The following is a 19,395-nucleotide window of genomic DNA, read 5'->3' on the forward strand; positions in this document are numbered from 1 at the left end:
TTACTTTATTTGATGTTACCGGTACCACTTTAGTCTTATGACTAGTTGAACTGATCTGAAGTAGCGGATTTATATTGAATTTTAATCCCATATCAAGATCCGTAACGTTTAATATGTAACACGATTGTCAATGCCTCACCAAAATTGTTAATCAATTTATGATCTTGATCAACTAACTGAACGGTTATCGTATCAATATTTGTTTTATTCAATTTGTAATATATTAAATTTGACGGTGACTGTACTACTTTCGATCCTAGCGTTTCACTAGGGAAAAACTCATAAATCGAATGACTTTGAAGATGGTTGTTGAATGATCCTTGAGCTATATTACACATTACTTTTATAGAATTAATTGTGTTTAAATTCATAGGTTTTTCCGATCTATGAGTAGATAAGAGTCTTTCATACTCTGGCTTATATTCTCGTTTTTCAAAACCCAATACAGGTGCCATGCTATGTGCAATCTCAAAGTGTAGTATTCCATTACATTTTATATTTGATCTGAAATCGTTAGGATCAACCGAAATGTCACATGTTAACTGAGTTTTGAATTTTTCATTATAAATATTTATTTGTTCCTTAACGCGATGCTTAATATCTTTAATTTCATAACATCCCTCTTCCAGTTTAATATAACACCACATACGATCATTATTATTATTATGATCACCTACTTCTATAGCAAATTTATTATTATGTTTATTGATATTCGGGAATGAATTAAATGTCTGCAAACATAACAAAGCAATTTCTGAATCTTCGTAAAGGTTTATAGACGGAAAATAATTTGCAGATAATGTGGTTTTGTCCCCGGTTAAACTTAAAGTGACTGACTCGTACATTCTAATATCTGAGATATAAATTTAATAATGAAACTAGTGACGCTTAATATGCAGAGCAACTGTCAATGTCTCATTAAAGTTATCGATCGGATTATTGTTTTGATCAACTAACTGTACAGTTATTGAATTAATGACTGTTTTGTTTAATCTGTAATATATCAAATTTGGTGGCGACTGAACTACTTTCGATCCAGTTCTTCCACTAGGGAAAAACTCATATATTGAATGACTTTGAAGTTGATTGTTGAATGACCCATGTGCTATATTACACATAACTTTTATAGAGTTAATTGTGTTTAAATTAGCAGCTTTTCCCGAACGAAGATCTTCATGTAATGGTCCATAGGTTCTCTTTTCAAATCCAAAAACAGATGCTATACTGTTTGGAACATTTAACTTTAGTCTTCCATTGCATTTAATGTATGTTCTAAAATCGACGTGATCAATAGATACGTTGAATGTTAGCTGTGTTCCCCATTCATTATTGAAGTGATATAACTCTTTCTTAATTTTGTTGTTAATATCTTCAATTTCATAACATCCTTCTTCCAAAATACATATAAACGTTTTTTGTTTATGCGCATGATTTAATGACGGAATTACATCTATCTCCAGTCGGTTATTAGTTAAATTTATGTTTGGAAATAAATTTCGTGTTTTCAAATATAACAAAGCTATTTCCGAATCCTCGTAAACGTTAAGAGGTGGGAAATAATTCGTGGATAATAAAGTTGTGTTTCCAGTCAAACTTAATGTAACAGATTCATGCATAATAAAAATTCAAGACATAAATGTCCACAGTTGAATGAATTGAAATCTTGATAGTTAGAATAATTATATATTATTTTATACTCTTTAAAATAGTGTTGTAATTCAATTGGTGGAGGTAAATCACCAAAGCTATCAAAATATACTACTTTATCTTTATTTTTATGAAACGCTACCCAATGACTTCCATTACCTGAAGATATATCTAAGTTTAAAATACCACATTCATTTACATACGGTTTTTTAGGTAAGTTATCACGTGAAAACACTCCACGGAAATGATTGATTTTCAACTTTGTTATACATTTTATAATATCTTCTGACGAAAGCGGTCTGTTAGGTAGCGTATTTAACAGTTTTTTTTCCATACCTTGTTTTTGTTTAAATTTAAACCACTACCTTTTTTTCTTTTTGAATTTTGAATTGCATTATACACACTAGCACCTCCAGACATTAAGCTACCAAGTGCTGACAATCCCGCAAATATAGGTATTAAGGGAATTACACCTCCTGTTTGTCTCGGTGGTAAAATCAGTCTTTTGCTACCATATTTTTTCTTAGACATTCTTTTTTTCTTTACTGCTATCATAAGATTTTTTATTTTTGTAGCACGTTTCTTTTTATAACCCATTCCTATTTTTCTTTTAGCTTTCATCGCGTTTGTTACTGCATACGCAACAATTTTCTCCTTTTTAGGAGTATCTATAGCTTTAAATCTTTCCCAAGCACGATTTTCTAACACTTCATCAGCTTTATGTCTATCGTTTAAATTTTTACTAGATGCATACGCAATATCGTGATCACGACAAGCAGTATCCAATGGATTTATTCCTATGTCACCACGATTTAATCTTTTTTTTAATTTTGTACCTGGCCCACAAAACTGATAACCTGGAACATGAGATTCAAACGGAAGACTATTTATAAGAGAGTTTACAATACCTTTACCAGTCTTTTTCGATTTACACTTTCGAGTTGAACGCATCATCAATAACTGAATATAAAATAAAAATCTTTGAGTATTTATAAGAAAATGGATTTAATTGAACAGAAAGATAAATTAGAAATAATAAACGTAGATGTACAAATATCGAAAAAACCATCAAGACATGGTTCGTTATTACCTGATACTATACGTGCTATATTAGTTGGTCCTAGTGGATCGGGTAAAACAAATATAATGTACAATCTAATCACACATGAAAACGGGTTAAGATTTGAAAATATTTATTTATACTCTAAAACCTCTAATCAAGAAAAATATGTTTTGTTAAAAAAAATAATGGATGATATACAAGGTGCTAATTTGTTCATATTTACAAACGCAGATAAAGTTATAAAACCTAACTTAACTAAGAAAAATTCTATTATAATTTTTGATGATGTAATATGTGACTCACAGTCTGTTATTTGAGAATACTTTAGCATCTGTAGACATTCAGGTGCTAGCTCCGTATTTTATTTAGCACAAACATATTCTAAAATACCAAAACAGTTGGTAAGAGATAACTCAAACTTTTTAATAATTCTGAAACAAGATGACATGAATTTACGTCATATATTCAATGATCATTCGTCGACAGATATGGATTTCTCAGAATTTCGGAAAATTTCTCATTTATGTTGGAATCAAAGTGATTATGGGTTTATGGTTATTGATAAAACTCGAGAAATGAATGAAGGAAGATATAGATGTGGTTTTCATACGTTTATTAAAATAAAATAATTATATATATATAATATATATATAATGTAACATTGTTATTATCTACATAGTCTTGCCAGTGGTCATACGATACAGTAATATTGAGTTTATTATTTACTATGAACAAAGAAAAAGTTTTGCTGAAAAATTTAATAATATCAAAAAAAAATATTAAACGAAAAATAATGGAAATGAAACGTGGTATTATAGATTCAGATAACTATTTCCGTGAAGCATTTAAACCAATAACTGAACCACTCAGTACAAAAATAGAAAAAAATACATCGTGTAACTTACAACTAGCTGATTATAAAAATGCAGAAACCTCATACACTAGTGGAGAAAATGAAGATGATGAATTAAATTCGACATTTGTAAATTTTTTTGAACGTCCTAAATCACAACGTTATGATAAATCTTATGGTTTACATTATGATAGAACTAGTGATTCTTACAAAATAGGAGATTACTCTGTAACTTTTAGCCATGGTAACTTACAGCTGCTTAATAAATACTATCCATGGACATTAGGACTACAGTCTTTATTATGTGAGAAAGAACCAAAAAATACAACTATACAAGATATGGAATCTTATTACGATATTTTGAAAACTTCTCGAGTTCATTTAAAAGCGGATGGGAAACCAAAAACCTCAAAGTTTCATAAATGGGCGACCGTTGTAAAACCTCTCTACGAAAGAATGAAAAATGAAGAAAAACAGTTAAACGAAGAAATAGTTAAAATTAATAACTCTAGAGCTCCTCGGATAAGCTTTAAACAATTAAACGAACATTTATCTAGTTCGAGTGCTAAACGTAGTAACGTTCATAATAATACAACCATAACAAATGAACCATTTGATTTTAACCCTACAGCAAACAGTTCTATGTCTGTAGATCCTCCAGTTGAAAAGATGTTTAATTTTACTGCATCACCACATGCTAAGAAAGGTTCTGGTTTATATAAAGATGTAATACCTCAAACACAGTTAGTTTATTATGATGATCCAAATGAATTAGTAACTAGATTAAATCTTTTAACATCATCACAAAGAGTTGGTAATACTGGCGTTAGTAATGAAATCATATCTATTTTAGAAGAATTACGTGAGAGGAATATTATAGTATAATGACAACCTTAGAGAATATAGCTAATGAGCTACATCGACCAGCGAGAAAAATATTTCCTAGACGTAGCGTAGTTACACGGTTTAAAGATGATCTCTGGCAAGCTGATTTAATAGACATGCAGTCACATTCTAGACAAAATAAAGGTTTTAAATTCATTTTAATCATAATTGATACATTTACCAAGTATGTATGGGTAGAAGCATTGAAAAATAAAACAGCGGAGGAATGTACAAAAGCTATGTTTAATATATTGAAAAAAGCTAATCCAAAATTGTTACAGACAGATAATGGTACAGAATTTTATAATAATCAATTTCAAGATTTAATGAAAAAATATAAAATTAAACATTATAGTTCATTCAGTGTCATTAAGTGTTCAATTTGTGAACGTGTAATACAAACTCTTAAAAATAAAATATATAAACATTTTACTGCAACAGGTACATGGAATTGGTATAATACAATATCAAAAATTATACAAAACTATAATAATACAAAACATAGAACAATTAAATGTACACCAAGTGAAGCTCGAATGGATGCAAACAAAATTAAACTTAACACACATACAAATATCAAAACATTATACAAACCAAAATTTAAAATTAATGACAAAGTAAGAATATCTAAATATAAACATATATTTGATAAGGGATACACACCAAATTGGACGACAGAAATATTTACAATTTCAAAAATTTTACATACAAATCCAGTAACGTATCAATTAAAAGATGAATCGAACAATATAATCTTAGGTGGTTTTTATGAACAAGAAATTAAATTAACTGATTTTCCAAACACCTTTCTTGTTGAACGTGTTATAAAAAAAGTTGGGAATAAAATGTTTGTCAAGTGGTTAGGTTTTGATACAAGTTATAATTCATGGATAACGTTGTCAGATATATTAAAATAAAATTTTATATTATATTATTTTTATCATATTATTATATTTTACCTTTTTACTGTTTTTCTTTGATAACAATAAAAATTTGTTTATTTACATGAAACATTTAACAATTAAAACATTATATAATACTGATAGATAGCGCTTTTTGTTTATTTCGATTGCGGATATATAAAGTTTTTTAATTTATAGTGGCCATAAGCCAATGTATTAATCCCATCATCCATTATATAACGTTTATCATCGTTAGCACTAAGAACAAGCTTAGTCATAGTTTTCGAATGGACAATATGTTTATTGGATTGAATAAAATTCATTTTTCTATGAGTTTGTTTATCCTCAACAGTTATATGGTTTATAAATGCATTTAATATATCCATGTAATTTTCAAATTTCATGTGATTTTTAATTATATACTTTTTTACACCTTTTGCTTTTTTTTCCTCAACACTATGTACAGTTTTATACGCATATAATTTCGGTCTTAATGAGACAAATTCTTTTAGAATTATTCCTTTCATTTCATCCTTAAAATATCCTGGTTGATTTTTATGTGTCTCACTGAAACAATAATGGTCTTTAGGATAATTAGATGTATCAAAATATGGTAGTAAACTATTTTTTAAATCATCGAAAAAATTTGTTGTTTGGATAGCGTATACCAACGAATCAGTATCTGAATACAAAGAACTAATTTTAGCACCATATTTTTTTTTCATTACATTATAATGAAAGTCATACATAAATGTTTTTGAAACATCTAAAATTGCGAATCCTACATAAATTGCCTTGTCAAATTTAATGATTTCCTTACGCTGATGAATAGCCATAAGATTCTCAGTGTATATAGTTCTGTCTTTAAAATTAGTTTTAACCATTAATTTCCTAGCTTTTTTTGCTGATGAAACAAGTTTTATAGAAGTTCTTGCGCGAACATTTTCCATACATTTACCGAAAACGCTATTGATTAACAACTTCCAAAAATTTTTTTCAAACTCGTTTTTAGCTTCAACTCTCATAGTTGTACACAATTCAATGTATGATGCCATCCATTTGCTTTGTGAAAAGCTAATAGCTCGATGAATTTTCGTCACTTTAATACCGTTTAAAATCGCCTGTTTTAAGTTTTTATAATGTACTATATAGTTTTTTTTTGATGATAATGTAGTAAGCAATTTCTTAGCTTTAGAATTAGGAGGACACTCATTAATGGGTAAAAATGGGAAATCATTATGACTTTTATGTAAATACTTAGGGTACTCGATATCAACTTCTAATATATACCCAACTTCTGAATCATCGGCAATTTTAGTGACATCGATATTGAGATCATTAACCCACTCAAAATCTTTGAAAGGCAATTCTGTTAACATAGATTTACCATACAAATTTACACAGTCAAGATATGTAATCCATGTGATTGGTTCATTCGAATTATAGTCCAGTCCTTCAATATTTGGTATATTTGCTTTAACATATCTTTTAGTTGATTGACAAATGCCCCCCCGGATTGAGTTTTCAAAAAAGAGGAGCATGTTGTAATCCTTTAACCTTTCCAATTTTACCTTAGTGTACTTAAGCATACAATCAAAAGCAAATCCAGGAGCAGTCATGTAATGAGCAGGATCTAATCTGAGAGTAGATAAACATAAGTCTCTAAAATTTTCAAACACGTCAGCCAGTATGGTAACGTCAGTCTTTAAATAAAGATCGCTATACTCACCTAAAGTCTTTATATCGAATGTTCGCCATATATTTTTAGCATGCATATAATCTTTATCGCTTATTTTTTCGTCTGTCAAAGAGTTATAAAATTCAGACTTTGATGGTAAGAAAGTATCATCTAATTTACTCCAACTATCGACATATTCATAAGGGAAGATTCCTTTTTGAGTGACTAGATCTAATGCTTTCATGGAAAAATTTTTAAGAGTTTCTCTAAACCTCAACTTATCTTCAGATAAATTTAATGCAAGTTTACTTAATGATTCGCTCATGAAACGGAATGTATCGACAAATTTAATACTAAATCTATGTGCGATTTCTTTACTAAAGGATATATATTTTTCTGACGAATTAGGAATAACGTGAATATCTTTATCATTACAACCAAGTTCCCGAATTATGAAATGACTATCGTACGATAAATTATGGAAGAAAATTGGTACGAATGAGGGGTTAATTATTTCAAAATTACATTGAAGACAAAGACATTGTCTATATTTACCAGTAAAATGACAGTGATCTCGAACTTTAATTAAATTATTATTTTTAAAATGTCTCGAACATTTTCCACAAAACTTAGTATTTTTAAAATTACTTTCTTCTTCTTTAGTTAATTTATTCATCGGTTTATTTGTTTGATAAATTTTATTAATATTATTTCCAATAACAATCATATTTTCCATAAATTTTTTTGCAGCATTTTCACCTCTATAAATTACCACCTTTCTCGGAATTTTGAACTGTTTTACTAGTTCTTTTGATATAACATCATAGTTAACTTTGACATAAAACCCATAGCTCATAATTTCATGTAAATGTGTAGCATAAGTTTTAGATTTTTCGTAACTATTAAATTCACTAGACTTATTTTTAGGAGTTAAAATACATTCAAAATCTGCATAAATAACAATTGGTATTCTCTGTGTATTTTTATAGTTTTTAAAATAAATAAAATCATCATCCCCCTTTTCAAACATTATTGGTCTCCCTAATTGGTTCTTTCTACAATTATGCTGGTGTTCACTCAACCCTTTCTTACCCCAAAGTTTGCTTTTACATGGCTTTTCACTAAAAGTAGTAAAACATCTTTTACAGATAATTAATCTGGAACAGTTTTTAGTTTTCTGACTTCTAATAAATCTTGAAAAATTTTTTATATAACAATAGTGTGATGTGTTATTATTATTAAACAAAAGTAGATCAAAATGTTTTTTTCTTTCAGTATTACAAATATATAGAGGGAAAATATGTTTTTTATCATTTAAACTATAAATATTAATTGATACATTATTTATACGTTCAAATTTTTTTATCTGACTGATTGGTGTAGGAAAATCTATACATTTAAAATCTAAGCCACTTTTTTTTTCTAACATTTCAAAATATTTCTTATTAAAATAAGTTTTATTTGAACGATTGTCAAACTTTGATAGTATTGAATATTTAAAACATTTAACATCATTATTTTTTACATTTATGACTGCTCTTTTATCTTTGATATATTCAGGAAGATCTAGATACGTTCCTCCTCTGAGAGGATTTACTATATTAATTCTCAATTGTAATGCATCTATTGTTTTAAGTGACCAGCCAGAAGCTTTTGCTAAAAAATCATCTTCTTCACTTAATAATTTATTGAACATCCCATTCAGTAATTTATTAAAATCAGAGGAATTACATGCAAGTGTATTAGAGGTTTTAAATGCTATATCCTGTACTTCTTGTGTGATAATTCGTTCATATACACTATCTACATATAAATTAAATTTTATAGATGTTTGTAGACATGATTCCTTTAACTTTGGAATTATTTTGTCTAAAGTATAGTTAAAAAAAAGTGTGTAGTCTAAAAATTTTAAATTATTCTTAACTATAAAAGTTTTTGAACATTTTTTAAATCTTTCAATTTCAAATATTCCTTCATCAGCATATGTCATTCGCTGACGTTTTGTCACCATTTTTCTTTTCATAATTAAGCTGAAAATAAATTAAATGAAAAAAAAAATATAATAAACAATAATAATATTGTAATCACTTTATTATTTTTTATAGTATAAATCATACAATATTCAGCAAACCTAAGCAACTAGTTTAAAAAAAAAGAAATTAAAAACTTAATTATTATTTAATAAATCATATAGGTATGATAAATGCAATATACAACTTTGTTGGCATCGATAACCTATATGATTAGATTCATCGTAATCACCTTTAATTTCTTTTTTTTTTTTTAATAAATTTTCCCTAGTCGACTTCAGGTTTGTTTTTTTGATTTTAATATTAATATCGTTAATCATTTTTTTAAATTTTTTTTCTTCTCTTTCACCATATTTCTGATTTTCCACCTGTTGTTTCAACACTTCATTAATTTCTGTTTTGATGTATGATGTCATGTTTCTGCAAATTATATAGATATTTGCAAACTATCTGCTAGTAATAAAATATTAAAATAGTAACACACATCATCATTAAATAATAATTGTTTTTATTTTTACAAGCAAAAAAACATAGCTATAAACATTAAATTAAAATCATAATTTCTTAGAAAAGTAAATGTCATGAAATGTTTGACAACGTATCATCATATCCATACTATATCTTTCTCCATAACAGATTTCCATTTTTCTAACATAATCAATATATTTATTATCATATTTATTAAATATTTCTCTTTTTTCTTTTAAAGAAAACAATTTATCTCTTAATTTATTGATTTCAAATTCATTTGATGATGAACATATCCTGATTAAATAAATGTTATGTTTTATTTCTTTAATTTTTTTTATTAATTTCTTTCGTTTCTAATAGTTTTTATTTTTACAAGCAAAAAAACATAGCTATAAACATTAAATTAAAATCATAATTTCTTAGAAAAGTAAATGTCATGAAATGTTTGACAACGTATCATCATATCCATACTATATCTTTCTCCATAACAGATTTCCATTTTTCTAACATAATCAATATATTTATTACCATATTTATTAAATATTTCTCTTTTTTTTTCTTTTAAAGAAAACAATTTATCTCTTAATTTATTGATTTCAAATTCATTTGATGATGAACATATCCTGATTAAATAAATGTTATGTTTTATTTCTTTAATTTTTTTATTAATTTCTTTCGTTTCTAATATATTATTTTTATTATCTTCAATATTCCCTAATCTTAATGATTCCATGGTTTGTAAATTATATTGATATTTATTCATAAGTTCATCTTTGTTTTTTGAATCCATTGTCTGTAATATTATTTCAAATTCATTAATGTTAATACACAGTATGTTAAATCATAGAAACATAGACGGAAAAATCTAATTATAAAATATGTTAAACAACTGTATTGTATATAATATAATTTTTATCTGAATTAAATTAACTTTATAAAAATAAAAAATTAAGTTTAAAAATGTAGGTACACATATTATATATAACTGCGTATTTGTTGTGTACTAAATTTATTTTTTCTCCTGTCTAATGTTAAATGAATACATACAATTTGTCATAGATAGATATATTTTTTTATATCTAATAGCAGCCAGTCTTATTGAATACTTATTAGAATTAGAATATTATACTACCTATTTAAATTATTAAAAGTTAACTCAAATTGAGATATTTTTATGTAAATATTGAATATTATACTATGAAGTTTAAAAAATATAGGTACACACATCATATATTACTTAAACCTGTGTATTTGCTGTATAATAAATTTATTTATTTTTCCCTTGAATAATGTTAAATGAATACATAAAATTTAATAAAGATAGATGGAAAAAATGTAATAAAATATATTAACCAACTGTATTGTACACAATTTAATTTTTATCTAAATTAAATGGACTTTATAAAAATATTATCATGAAGTTTAAAAATGTAGGTACACAAATATATATTACTTATAACTGTATACTTGTTATATACTAAATTTATTTTTTCCCTTGAATAATTTAAATGAATACCTACAATTTAATATAGAAAAACTGTAATAATCTAATATATTATTAATCAACTGTATTGTATGTAATTTAATTTTTATCTAAATTAAATGAACTTTATAAAAAGATATAATCATGAAGATTAAAATGTAGGTACACATATTAATATATATTACTTATAACTGTGTATTTGTTGTATACTAAATTTATTTTTTCTCCTGTCTAATGTTAAATGAATACATACAATTTGTTATAGATAACTATATTTTTTATATCTAATAGCAGACAGTCTTATTGAATACTTATTAGAATTAGAATATTATACTACCTATTTCAATTATAAAAACTTAGCTCAAATTGAGATATTTTTATGTAAATATTGAATATTATACTATGATATTCATGAAGTTTAAAAATATAGGTACACACATCATCTATTACTTATACCTGTGTATTTGTTGTATATTAAATTTATTTTTTTCCTTTGAATAATTTTAAATGAATACCTACAATTTAATATAGAAAAAAAATGTAATAAAATATATTAACCAACTGTATTGTAAATAATTTAATTTTTATCTAAATTAAATGAACTTTATAAAAACATAATCATGAAGATTAAAATATAGGAACACATATCATATATTACTATAACTGTGTTCAATGTTAAATGAATACATACAATTCATTATAGATAGACATATTTTTTATATCTAATAGCAGACAGTCTTATTGAATTCTTATTAGAATAAGAATATTATACTACTTATTTCAATTATAAAAACTTAGCTCAAATTGTAATATTTTTATGTAAATATTGAATATTATACTATGAAAATATAACATTTTTTTATATTATTGATATCAAATATTATAAAATAATAAATATTGCGTTCGGTGATAATATTAAGCGGTGATAGTGCTAACTGTTCTATGGTGATAGAGACGGTATATATTTTTAAGGTTATGTTCGTTAATAGTAGATTGCTGATGTGTAATAAAATGTAATTACTATCTTATAAATATGATGTTAACATTTTATCATATAATATATAAACATAGATAATATTATCATAAAACTATATTATTATAATGATGATGTGTTTAAATCATTGTTATTCTGTTTCTAGTTTTTTTTAAAAATAGGAGTAAAGATTAAAAGTTTTAATAAAATAATAAAATAGGTACTTACATAGTTAGTGTTGAAGTATTCTAAGTCTGACTGTTGACTGTTTTCTGAGTCTGGCTGACGGTTGCTATTGTTGTTGAAGATGTTTTACGTTTTTGATGGTCTGTTCTGATGTAACTGTTTTGCTGGAGAGTCGAGGATGGTTGCTGTTCTGTAGCTTCTTGGTCTGTTAGAGCTGCTGGTGAACTGATGACTTTATGTTTAAAAATTCGGTGTTTTATACTAGAGTTTAACCCTCTCTTTGAACATTGAGTATTAGGTACCTCTCATAATCCTGAGATGATTGTACATTATATTACTTAATACCATTCTCTTTTGTCCATGTAAGAACATGTTTGTAGTCTTTCATGCAAATTCTTATTACATTATTATATGAGAAGTCTATTTGAATATATACATTCTAATTTATTTTAAATTATATTTGATATTTTAACCAGTTCATATAATGTCTTGTTCATATATAATCATTTTTTTTTTGGAAATGTTTTTTCAGGTCATTGCTATTAACCTTTAACGTTTTTATATCTGAAATCCGGTTCATACTAATTATTTTTTTGATTCTAATAAATGTTAATATTATATACATATATTATACTATTATTGCTTATATTACATATTTGTTGAAAAGTCTTTTGAGGTCATTAACGTTGTTATATCAAATCTGATTTTCAAGGCGGGTGATTATTTTAGATCCTGTTTCTTTAATAATTCATATAATGCCACTTGTGTTCATGTAAAACAAGTTTGTAGAAAGGTTTTTCAAGTCATTGCTATTAACATTAGCATTTTACATATATAAATTATTGTGGTAGTGGCTAATATCTGTGTATAAAAGCCAATGTAAAACCATTAACGTTCATCAGTCCTCAACACAGTCTACAACGCAGCTCAAAAATGTCTTATAGAACATCAATTATTTCTTCAGAATCAGAGGTAAGTAAAGTTTTTTTAAAAACCAAATAACAAATTGGAGGTCAGTCGTAACACTACTCAACGTTATGGTTATAATTATTAAGAAACATAAAAAAATAAAATATGTTTCTTTTAGATATCAGTTATAAAACCACTTGTACATTTTTAAATAAAAAAAAAAATATTATTTTTATGATCCATAGAATGAACATTTCAGTGAATCCGTTGACTCTAAAGTTAAACCGTTAGCATCAACATCTAAAACAAAAACCACTTTAAAACGTGGTGTTGAGAAGACGAATGAAAAAAAATCTACAAATAAGAAGCAGATGAAAATGGTTAGTTAAATTATTTTTTATTATAAATAAAATATATATATATATATATATAAATTATATTTTTCATTTATAGAATGCATCATACAGAGACAATGTTGGTGATCGTTTAAGATCAGAAGAATATGATGAGGAAGTTTTCAATTCGCTAACTTTTCGACAAGGTGACGGTTTAATTACGATAAAAACTACATTTGAGGAGAAGCCAACAGATTACTGGGTGATAACACATTATAAATGTTCAAATATTGAAAATGTTCCGGTTAAGGATAGGTAAATAATTTATAATTAATTTACTTTTTTTAAACTATTGTTAATCTTTTTCAATAGGTATTTTTATTATCACTTCATTTCATGATTTAAAAAATAATAATTATAGGTGGAAGTTTAGTGAAGCTGGTGTTAAGTTGTATACAAGCGAAAAGTCAAAAGACCAGACATTGAATGTAAGCTTGAATCAGACCATGCAGTCAATATTTGACACGATGCTACAAGACCCAGGACGTCGTACAATCAAAAGTAAAATAATAGGCTAATTATTATATGTTTTTTTAAAAAATGAGTTTTTTATTGAATAAACAATACAATATATTATATAAATATTTGTTTATTTTATACTATTAAATCCTGAAGTATTAAGTCTGACATTGTATTAAAATGGTATTGTAATATTTCATATAGGAATGATGTGTCATCGTTTTGCAGATGAGTGTAATAACTAAAATCATAGTTTTGTATATACTGGTTTGTGAATTCATTTCTCTGACAACTGATAGGTAGACCACGGACGTCGTTTTTTATTAGATCGTAAGCTGTGTTAAATGTAGCTTGGTAACTTGGTAGACGTTTCTGTTTTTCTGCAATGTAGAGATCTACACAATGTTGAAGCTGTTTAAGTCTACATAAATCTATATGTGATAAAGTGATATAATCATCATTGATATGTAAAGTAATTGAACTCTGCTTAACATTAGTTGAATATGTAAAGTTATCAGATATTTTTGTTCGTCTACATCTGGTGTGTAAATTATTAGTAATTGAAATGTAATTAGATTCAGACATGAGTGTAAACCATTGTTCTAAGTTTAAAGTAATTATCTTCTTTGATAATTTACATTCTAATAACACAATAATCGAAATTTGTTTATTAATTAATAAACCGACTGTAACGCTCTTCTTACTATACGGACGAATGTCGAAGGTTGATTTTGATACGATTATAGGTAGAACCATGATGAATAATATTTATAGTAATGTTTCAGACTATCAATATGAAAAAATCTAGTATAATGTAACTGATGGAACATATACTTTGAACTGAGGTTTTTTTTCATCAGTAAACATATTATATACTAAATCTGTTGTAAAAAAAAAATGGTAAAAAAAATGTGAACGTACAGTTCAGTAGATTAGTGTGTAGTGAAGGGAGTAGAGGGAATTATTTATACTTACTTACCTGAAACATGAAATTAACTTATTAAATTAACCTAACGCACTAATCCACTGAACTATACGTCCACGAGATATTAGATTAAAAACTAACACATATAAGTTGTTTATAATATTTTTTTTTTATTTATTACAACATATAATGAAAAGACATGATTTAGCAAACGGTGTCGTATGACCTAGTTTCACAATTACAAATATATTCATTGTTACAATATTTACTTAACACTTTTTGAACAAACTGATTTCCCTTCATTAATAATACATATATACACTTTGGATTATATCTGCAATGTTCAATCCAAACGTCATCTTCTCGTTTCCAATTATGAAGAATAAGTCCACAGCAAAAGCATTCGACGATATCTTCTACTCCTGTATATTTTAACCCACATTCAGCTAGAGCATATTTATTTTGAAAACAATTTAAAGGAAAATGTTCAAAAGATCTTAATCTTGAATAAATTGAAGTATATCCTGGATGGGTTGGAACTGAATTATTTCGTATACGATGAACTAATGATTGAAAATCGCTTGTAAGTTTTGGTAAATTCATTTCTTTAATTAATTGAAATAATAACTTGAAAAACACAACTCGAATACACGACGGATCAGCAGTAACTAAATGTAAAATTATTAACTTGCAACTAAATAGTAGAAATTAAAATATATAAATTTTTAAAAACTAGAACAGTGTAACCAACATGATTAAAAACATAAAAACAATCTCCCTGTAATTTTTATAAAAATTAGCGATATTTGATTGAAAAAATTTTAAAAAACGGGGAAAAATAGTTGATACGGTAAATATTTTTGTGTAAGGCGCAAATAGGTGGACAATCTTGTGTAATCACCGTATTGTGTTACGCGGTAAATCAGAGTGCTCCAAGGGAGAATTTTCCCCTTGAAAAAAAAAAATTACCGTGGAAAAGCTGGCTGTGAACATACAAATATATACTACTAATGTGCGTAAAATATTATATTATTACTGCAATATACTTATAGTGCCGTAGTATGTACCTACCAACCTGCCTATATAGTAAATAATATGAAATTCGATGACAGCACTAAGAAACGCGTAAAATCGTAATGCACACCCAACAACTGTTAGTAGTTCGTGTTTGAGTTCGGCAAATAATAATATTGCGTTGCCAACTACCTACCTGTTTTTCGAAGTCTGAACGATTATGGTGTCGATCACAAGCCAACCGTGTAAAATATTAATTGATGGTCAGTACCTAACACGTCACACAGACATTATTTCGCCATGTGCATACTGCAGTGTATACTAATCGAAATTGGTATGTTAAATTAGAACTACATAGCACTATATGTTTTCTCTCTCTTTGACACATTCAACGATGAGTAACATAGAAAAACAGGCGTCCAGCAAAATCAGTTTATTGCGTTGTTACAGTTTTGAATCTCTGATATCAGGGCAGAGGTCCTAAATGTCTTTGAATGAAGATACTCGTATTCATAGATAAAACATAGTATCTTATCTCTTATATAGTATTATTACCTATATATATATAATATATATATAGACATATATTATAATAGCATGTCCTGACTGATTTGTCATCGTCTAGTAGGAATGTCATGAGTATGAAATTTGGTCAGTAGTTTAGTTTTATGATATAGAGACCTACTAAGAAAAGATTAGGTACCCAAATAGCTAAATAGAAAATGTGTATAAAAATTAATCATCTAAAATGTCATGAATGTTTGTTATTGTCCGTTGTATAAATGTATATTGTATGAACGTTATTATTATGTATAATTCTATACATTTACCAATATAAAGGTTAGTAATATAAACCTATGTATTATTTAGAAAAGGTTAAGTGGATTATTCGTGTTATGTCAATTCACCATATAATACCTATCATAATGTCGACATTGGCTACTAATAAATTACGAACCGATTTAAAATTGCAAGTTTTTTTAGATGGTTGTATTATTTAATTAGATACTATGATCTTATATCGATTTTATTTTTGATGAATGAAGTGTAACAGCTACGAACAGAAAAATTAGTCTATGTTAGGAGATTTTATTATAAATGTAGTACTTTAGTAGAATAATTATTAAAAAACATCAATAATGAGTATCAATTCATCGGATAGTTCAATTTTAATACTCTTGTGATTTTTTAGCTATGGTAAAATTAAATAGTGATTTCTACCCTGAACAAAACCGTCACCTATCTCTTGATAACCATATTATGACACATTTTTATTTTTGTTTTATATTTACGAGGTACCACTAATGGGGACTTTCGCTTCCTGTCATTCCAACTCATCCAATTTATCTATTTGTATAAAATTGTAAATACAGATTGTAAATAAAAATTTTGTTCAAAGATTAAAAAAAAAAAAAAATGTTTATATAATTATTTAGTACCGTAAGTTATTGTATACAAATACCTACCTATTTAAGGAATAAAATAACGTTATGTTGCCATCCTGTGTGTGACTAAGATGTGCAGAGTACCTACATGAATAAGCTGCTTGTGAATCATTAAACTACGTCGATTTGATGCCTATAATTATGAAACTATGAAAATTACCAAACGATTACAAGATCTCAATTCGTTGATTTATGAATCAGATTTTAAAGAATAAATGCACGTTTTTCTTAATTTACTATATTATCTACAAATTTATGCTTTCTTTTCCAAATTTGATTTAATTTAATATTTATGTTGTTTTATTTTAAGTATAAGATATTTCAAAGCTTTAATCACGCTAAAATTTAAAAAAATATATTTTATTCAGTATGGGGGGAAAACATCAGTGTTAACTTTTCCAAGCACTGTTACAATAATATTCTCCCTAAAATATTTTCTTAGATCCACTTAACTATTTTTAAAAGATAATGTCCAATAAACACGTACACATATTTATACATGTAGGCACTGACTAACTGCGTAATTTAGTTGATAGAAAGTATAAACGTATAACTAAGTAAATTTAAAAAGTTAAAAGTTAAATTTCGTCAAAAACTATAAAATTACAACATAAAAATGGTTACAATCGTTAAATAATTGTAAGTAGTGCCTATAAACAGTCTCCCTCATTCAATCGGGAAGGTAAATAATGGACAAATATATGGGCTTTATGCAAATTTCTGCTATCAGACTGCAGTTTGTGCTCAACATAATGCTATATTGAATACAGATAATACATTGGTACTTAACTATATGTCATTTTTTGCCATCGTGGTAAATATCTCATTTGGTGAAAACCAGTATTAATAAGGTACACTTTTAATGGGAATGGTTAATGGTGGAAAAGGGAGAGATCCACTTATGATGGAAATGGGTACGAACCGCCGGCTTATATATATATATATATGTGTGTATATCTTAACCACGTGCTATTGAACTGTACCTTTAGGGTTTAGAGTTATAGATATTTTAAGTTTAGACGAGCAGTGTAGAGTGGCTTTGAAGTACCTTGCAAAGTGTTGGCGGTTGGCCTATCATTCTGTTCATCTTTTAAACTTAGATATAGTTATTTATAAATTATAACTATCATAAACTAAATCTAGACTAGTCTAGACTAGTTTAAAATTCTATTTTTATGCGTCAAAGTACTCTAAAAAATATTCTAACTTGGATGAATATCTTTAAAATTATATGTTGTCATTAAAAAAAAATATATATATATATATATATATATATTAAATTGATAAAAATAATAAAAAATATTTTTTAATGACTTAAAGTTATGTACAATTAATGTGACGTTGATAGTTTGTAAAATAGCGAGCCTAGATGTAATGAATATATCACTCTGTATAATATATTATATCGTACGCTTAAACATATGATATTGTATAGGTGGTATGTAATAAAGGTACATGACCGCCCGCAGGCGTTGTTTCCCTATTGACAATCGTGTATTGTAATGCGATGGGTTTTTGTCTGAATCGATGTACGTAGTATATTAGTATGTATATTAATTATATTGTATAATATCAAATAGTACAAAGGTAAAACTCGAAAATCATATCCCTCAGCTGGAGACGACTTGAAGACTGTAAAAAAAGTTGACTCAAAGATGACGTTTCGAAACGATATACCTAAGTGGCTAAGTAATGGTAATGTAATGTAAAATATCGTGGTCGCCGATGAAAGTCCTTTTCTTTTCCTTTTTTGATTACCGCATATACCAAAAATACTCATTGGCATATTTAATATATTATAATAATTAATATTTAAAATATTTATCTACTACCGTGTGAAAATCTTTGGCTCAACCCACATATTTACGATATTAGTATCTATAAATATTGAGTTGACGTGTTGAAATACTTAAGTACTACTATAATAATACTATTTGGTGTCTTTGTACATCTAGGTATATCTATTATCAGAATATTGATCGATCAAAAAACCTAAATACAATCATGGTTTTCATGATGCGTCTTGTTGCCAGCAGTATTCATATTATTATTGTGGGCACCAACGCACAAAACATAA

The 19,395-nt window shown here is 26.7% G+C and overlaps 4 protein-coding genes and 1 pseudogene across 4 annotated transcripts; 2 read left to right on the forward strand and 3 right to left on the reverse strand.

The window, feature by feature from the left end:
- Nucleotides 1-70: 70 nt before the first annotated feature.
- On the reverse strand, nt 71-845 carry LOC149062512 (uncharacterized). The gene has a single exon (XM_089217494.1). The coding sequence runs from the start codon at nt 843-845 to the stop codon at nt 93-95; it is 753 nt and encodes a 250-aa protein (XP_089073620.1). The 3' UTR covers nt 71-92.
- A 1,117-nt stretch (nt 846-1,962) lies between these two features.
- Nucleotides 1,963-2,842, reverse strand: LOC149062513 (uncharacterized). Its single transcript, XM_089217495.1, has one exon. The coding sequence runs from the start codon at nt 2,599-2,601 to the stop codon at nt 1,963-1,965; it is 639 nt and encodes a 212-aa protein (XP_089073621.1). The 5' UTR covers nt 2,602-2,842.
- Nucleotides 2,843-3,437: 595 nt separating this feature from the next.
- Nucleotides 3,438-4,517, forward strand: LOC149062514 (uncharacterized). The gene has a single exon (XM_089215658.1). It carries the CDS (start codon nt 3,438-3,440, stop codon nt 4,446-4,448), a length of 1,011 nt encoding a protein of 336 aa, XP_089071784.1. The 3' UTR covers nt 4,449-4,517.
- Nucleotides 4,518-7,590: 3,073 nt separating this feature from the next.
- Nucleotides 7,591-12,343, reverse strand: LOC149062515 (uncharacterized; annotated as a pseudogene).
- A 328-nt stretch (nt 12,344-12,671) lies between these two features.
- LOC149062516 (uncharacterized) lies at nt 12,672-14,057 on the forward strand. The gene is made up of 4 exons (XM_089215659.1): nt 12,672-13,143; nt 13,326-13,460; nt 13,534-13,730; nt 13,837-14,057. Exons 1-4 carry the CDS (start codon nt 13,105-13,107, stop codon nt 13,991-13,993), a joined length of 528 nt encoding a protein of 175 aa, XP_089071785.1. The 5' UTR covers nt 12,672-13,104; the 3' UTR covers nt 13,994-14,057.
- The last annotated feature ends 5,338 nt before the right edge of the window (nt 14,058-19,395 follow it).

The sequence above is a fragment of the Diuraphis noxia genome, unplaced genomic scaffold (assembly GCF_037042655.1).
Source record: "Diuraphis noxia isolate RWA-SAM2 unplaced genomic scaffold, SU_Dnox_SAM2 contig0001, whole genome shotgun sequence".
NCBI classification, from domain to species: Eukaryota; Metazoa; Arthropoda; class Insecta; order Hemiptera; family Aphididae; genus Diuraphis; species Diuraphis noxia.

Excerpts from the sequence above, each read along its gene's own strand:
- LOC149062512 (XM_089217494.1), bottom strand. The coding sequence starts at position 845 with ATGTACGAGTCAGTCACTTTAAGTTTAACCGGGGACAAAACCACATTA.
- LOC149062514 (XM_089215658.1), top strand. The coding sequence starts at position 3,438 with ATGAACAAAGAAAAAGTTTTGCTGAAAAATTTAATAATATCAAAAAAA.
- LOC149062516 (XM_089215659.1), top strand. The coding sequence starts at position 13,105 with ATGTCTTATAGAACATCAATTATTTCTTCAGAATCAGAG. Across the intron at positions 13,144-13,325 it reads TTATTTCTTCAGAATCAGAG|AATGAACATTTCAGTGAATC; the intron begins GTAAGTAAAGTT and ends TATGATCCATAG. Across the intron at positions 13,731-13,836 it reads AATGTTCCGGTTAAGGATAG|GTGGAAGTTTAGTGAAGCTG; the intron begins GTAAATAATTTA and ends TAATAATTATAG.
- LOC149062513 (XM_089217495.1), bottom strand. The coding sequence starts at position 2,601 with ATGATGCGTTCAACTCGAAAGTGTAAATCGAAAAAGACTGGTAAAGGT.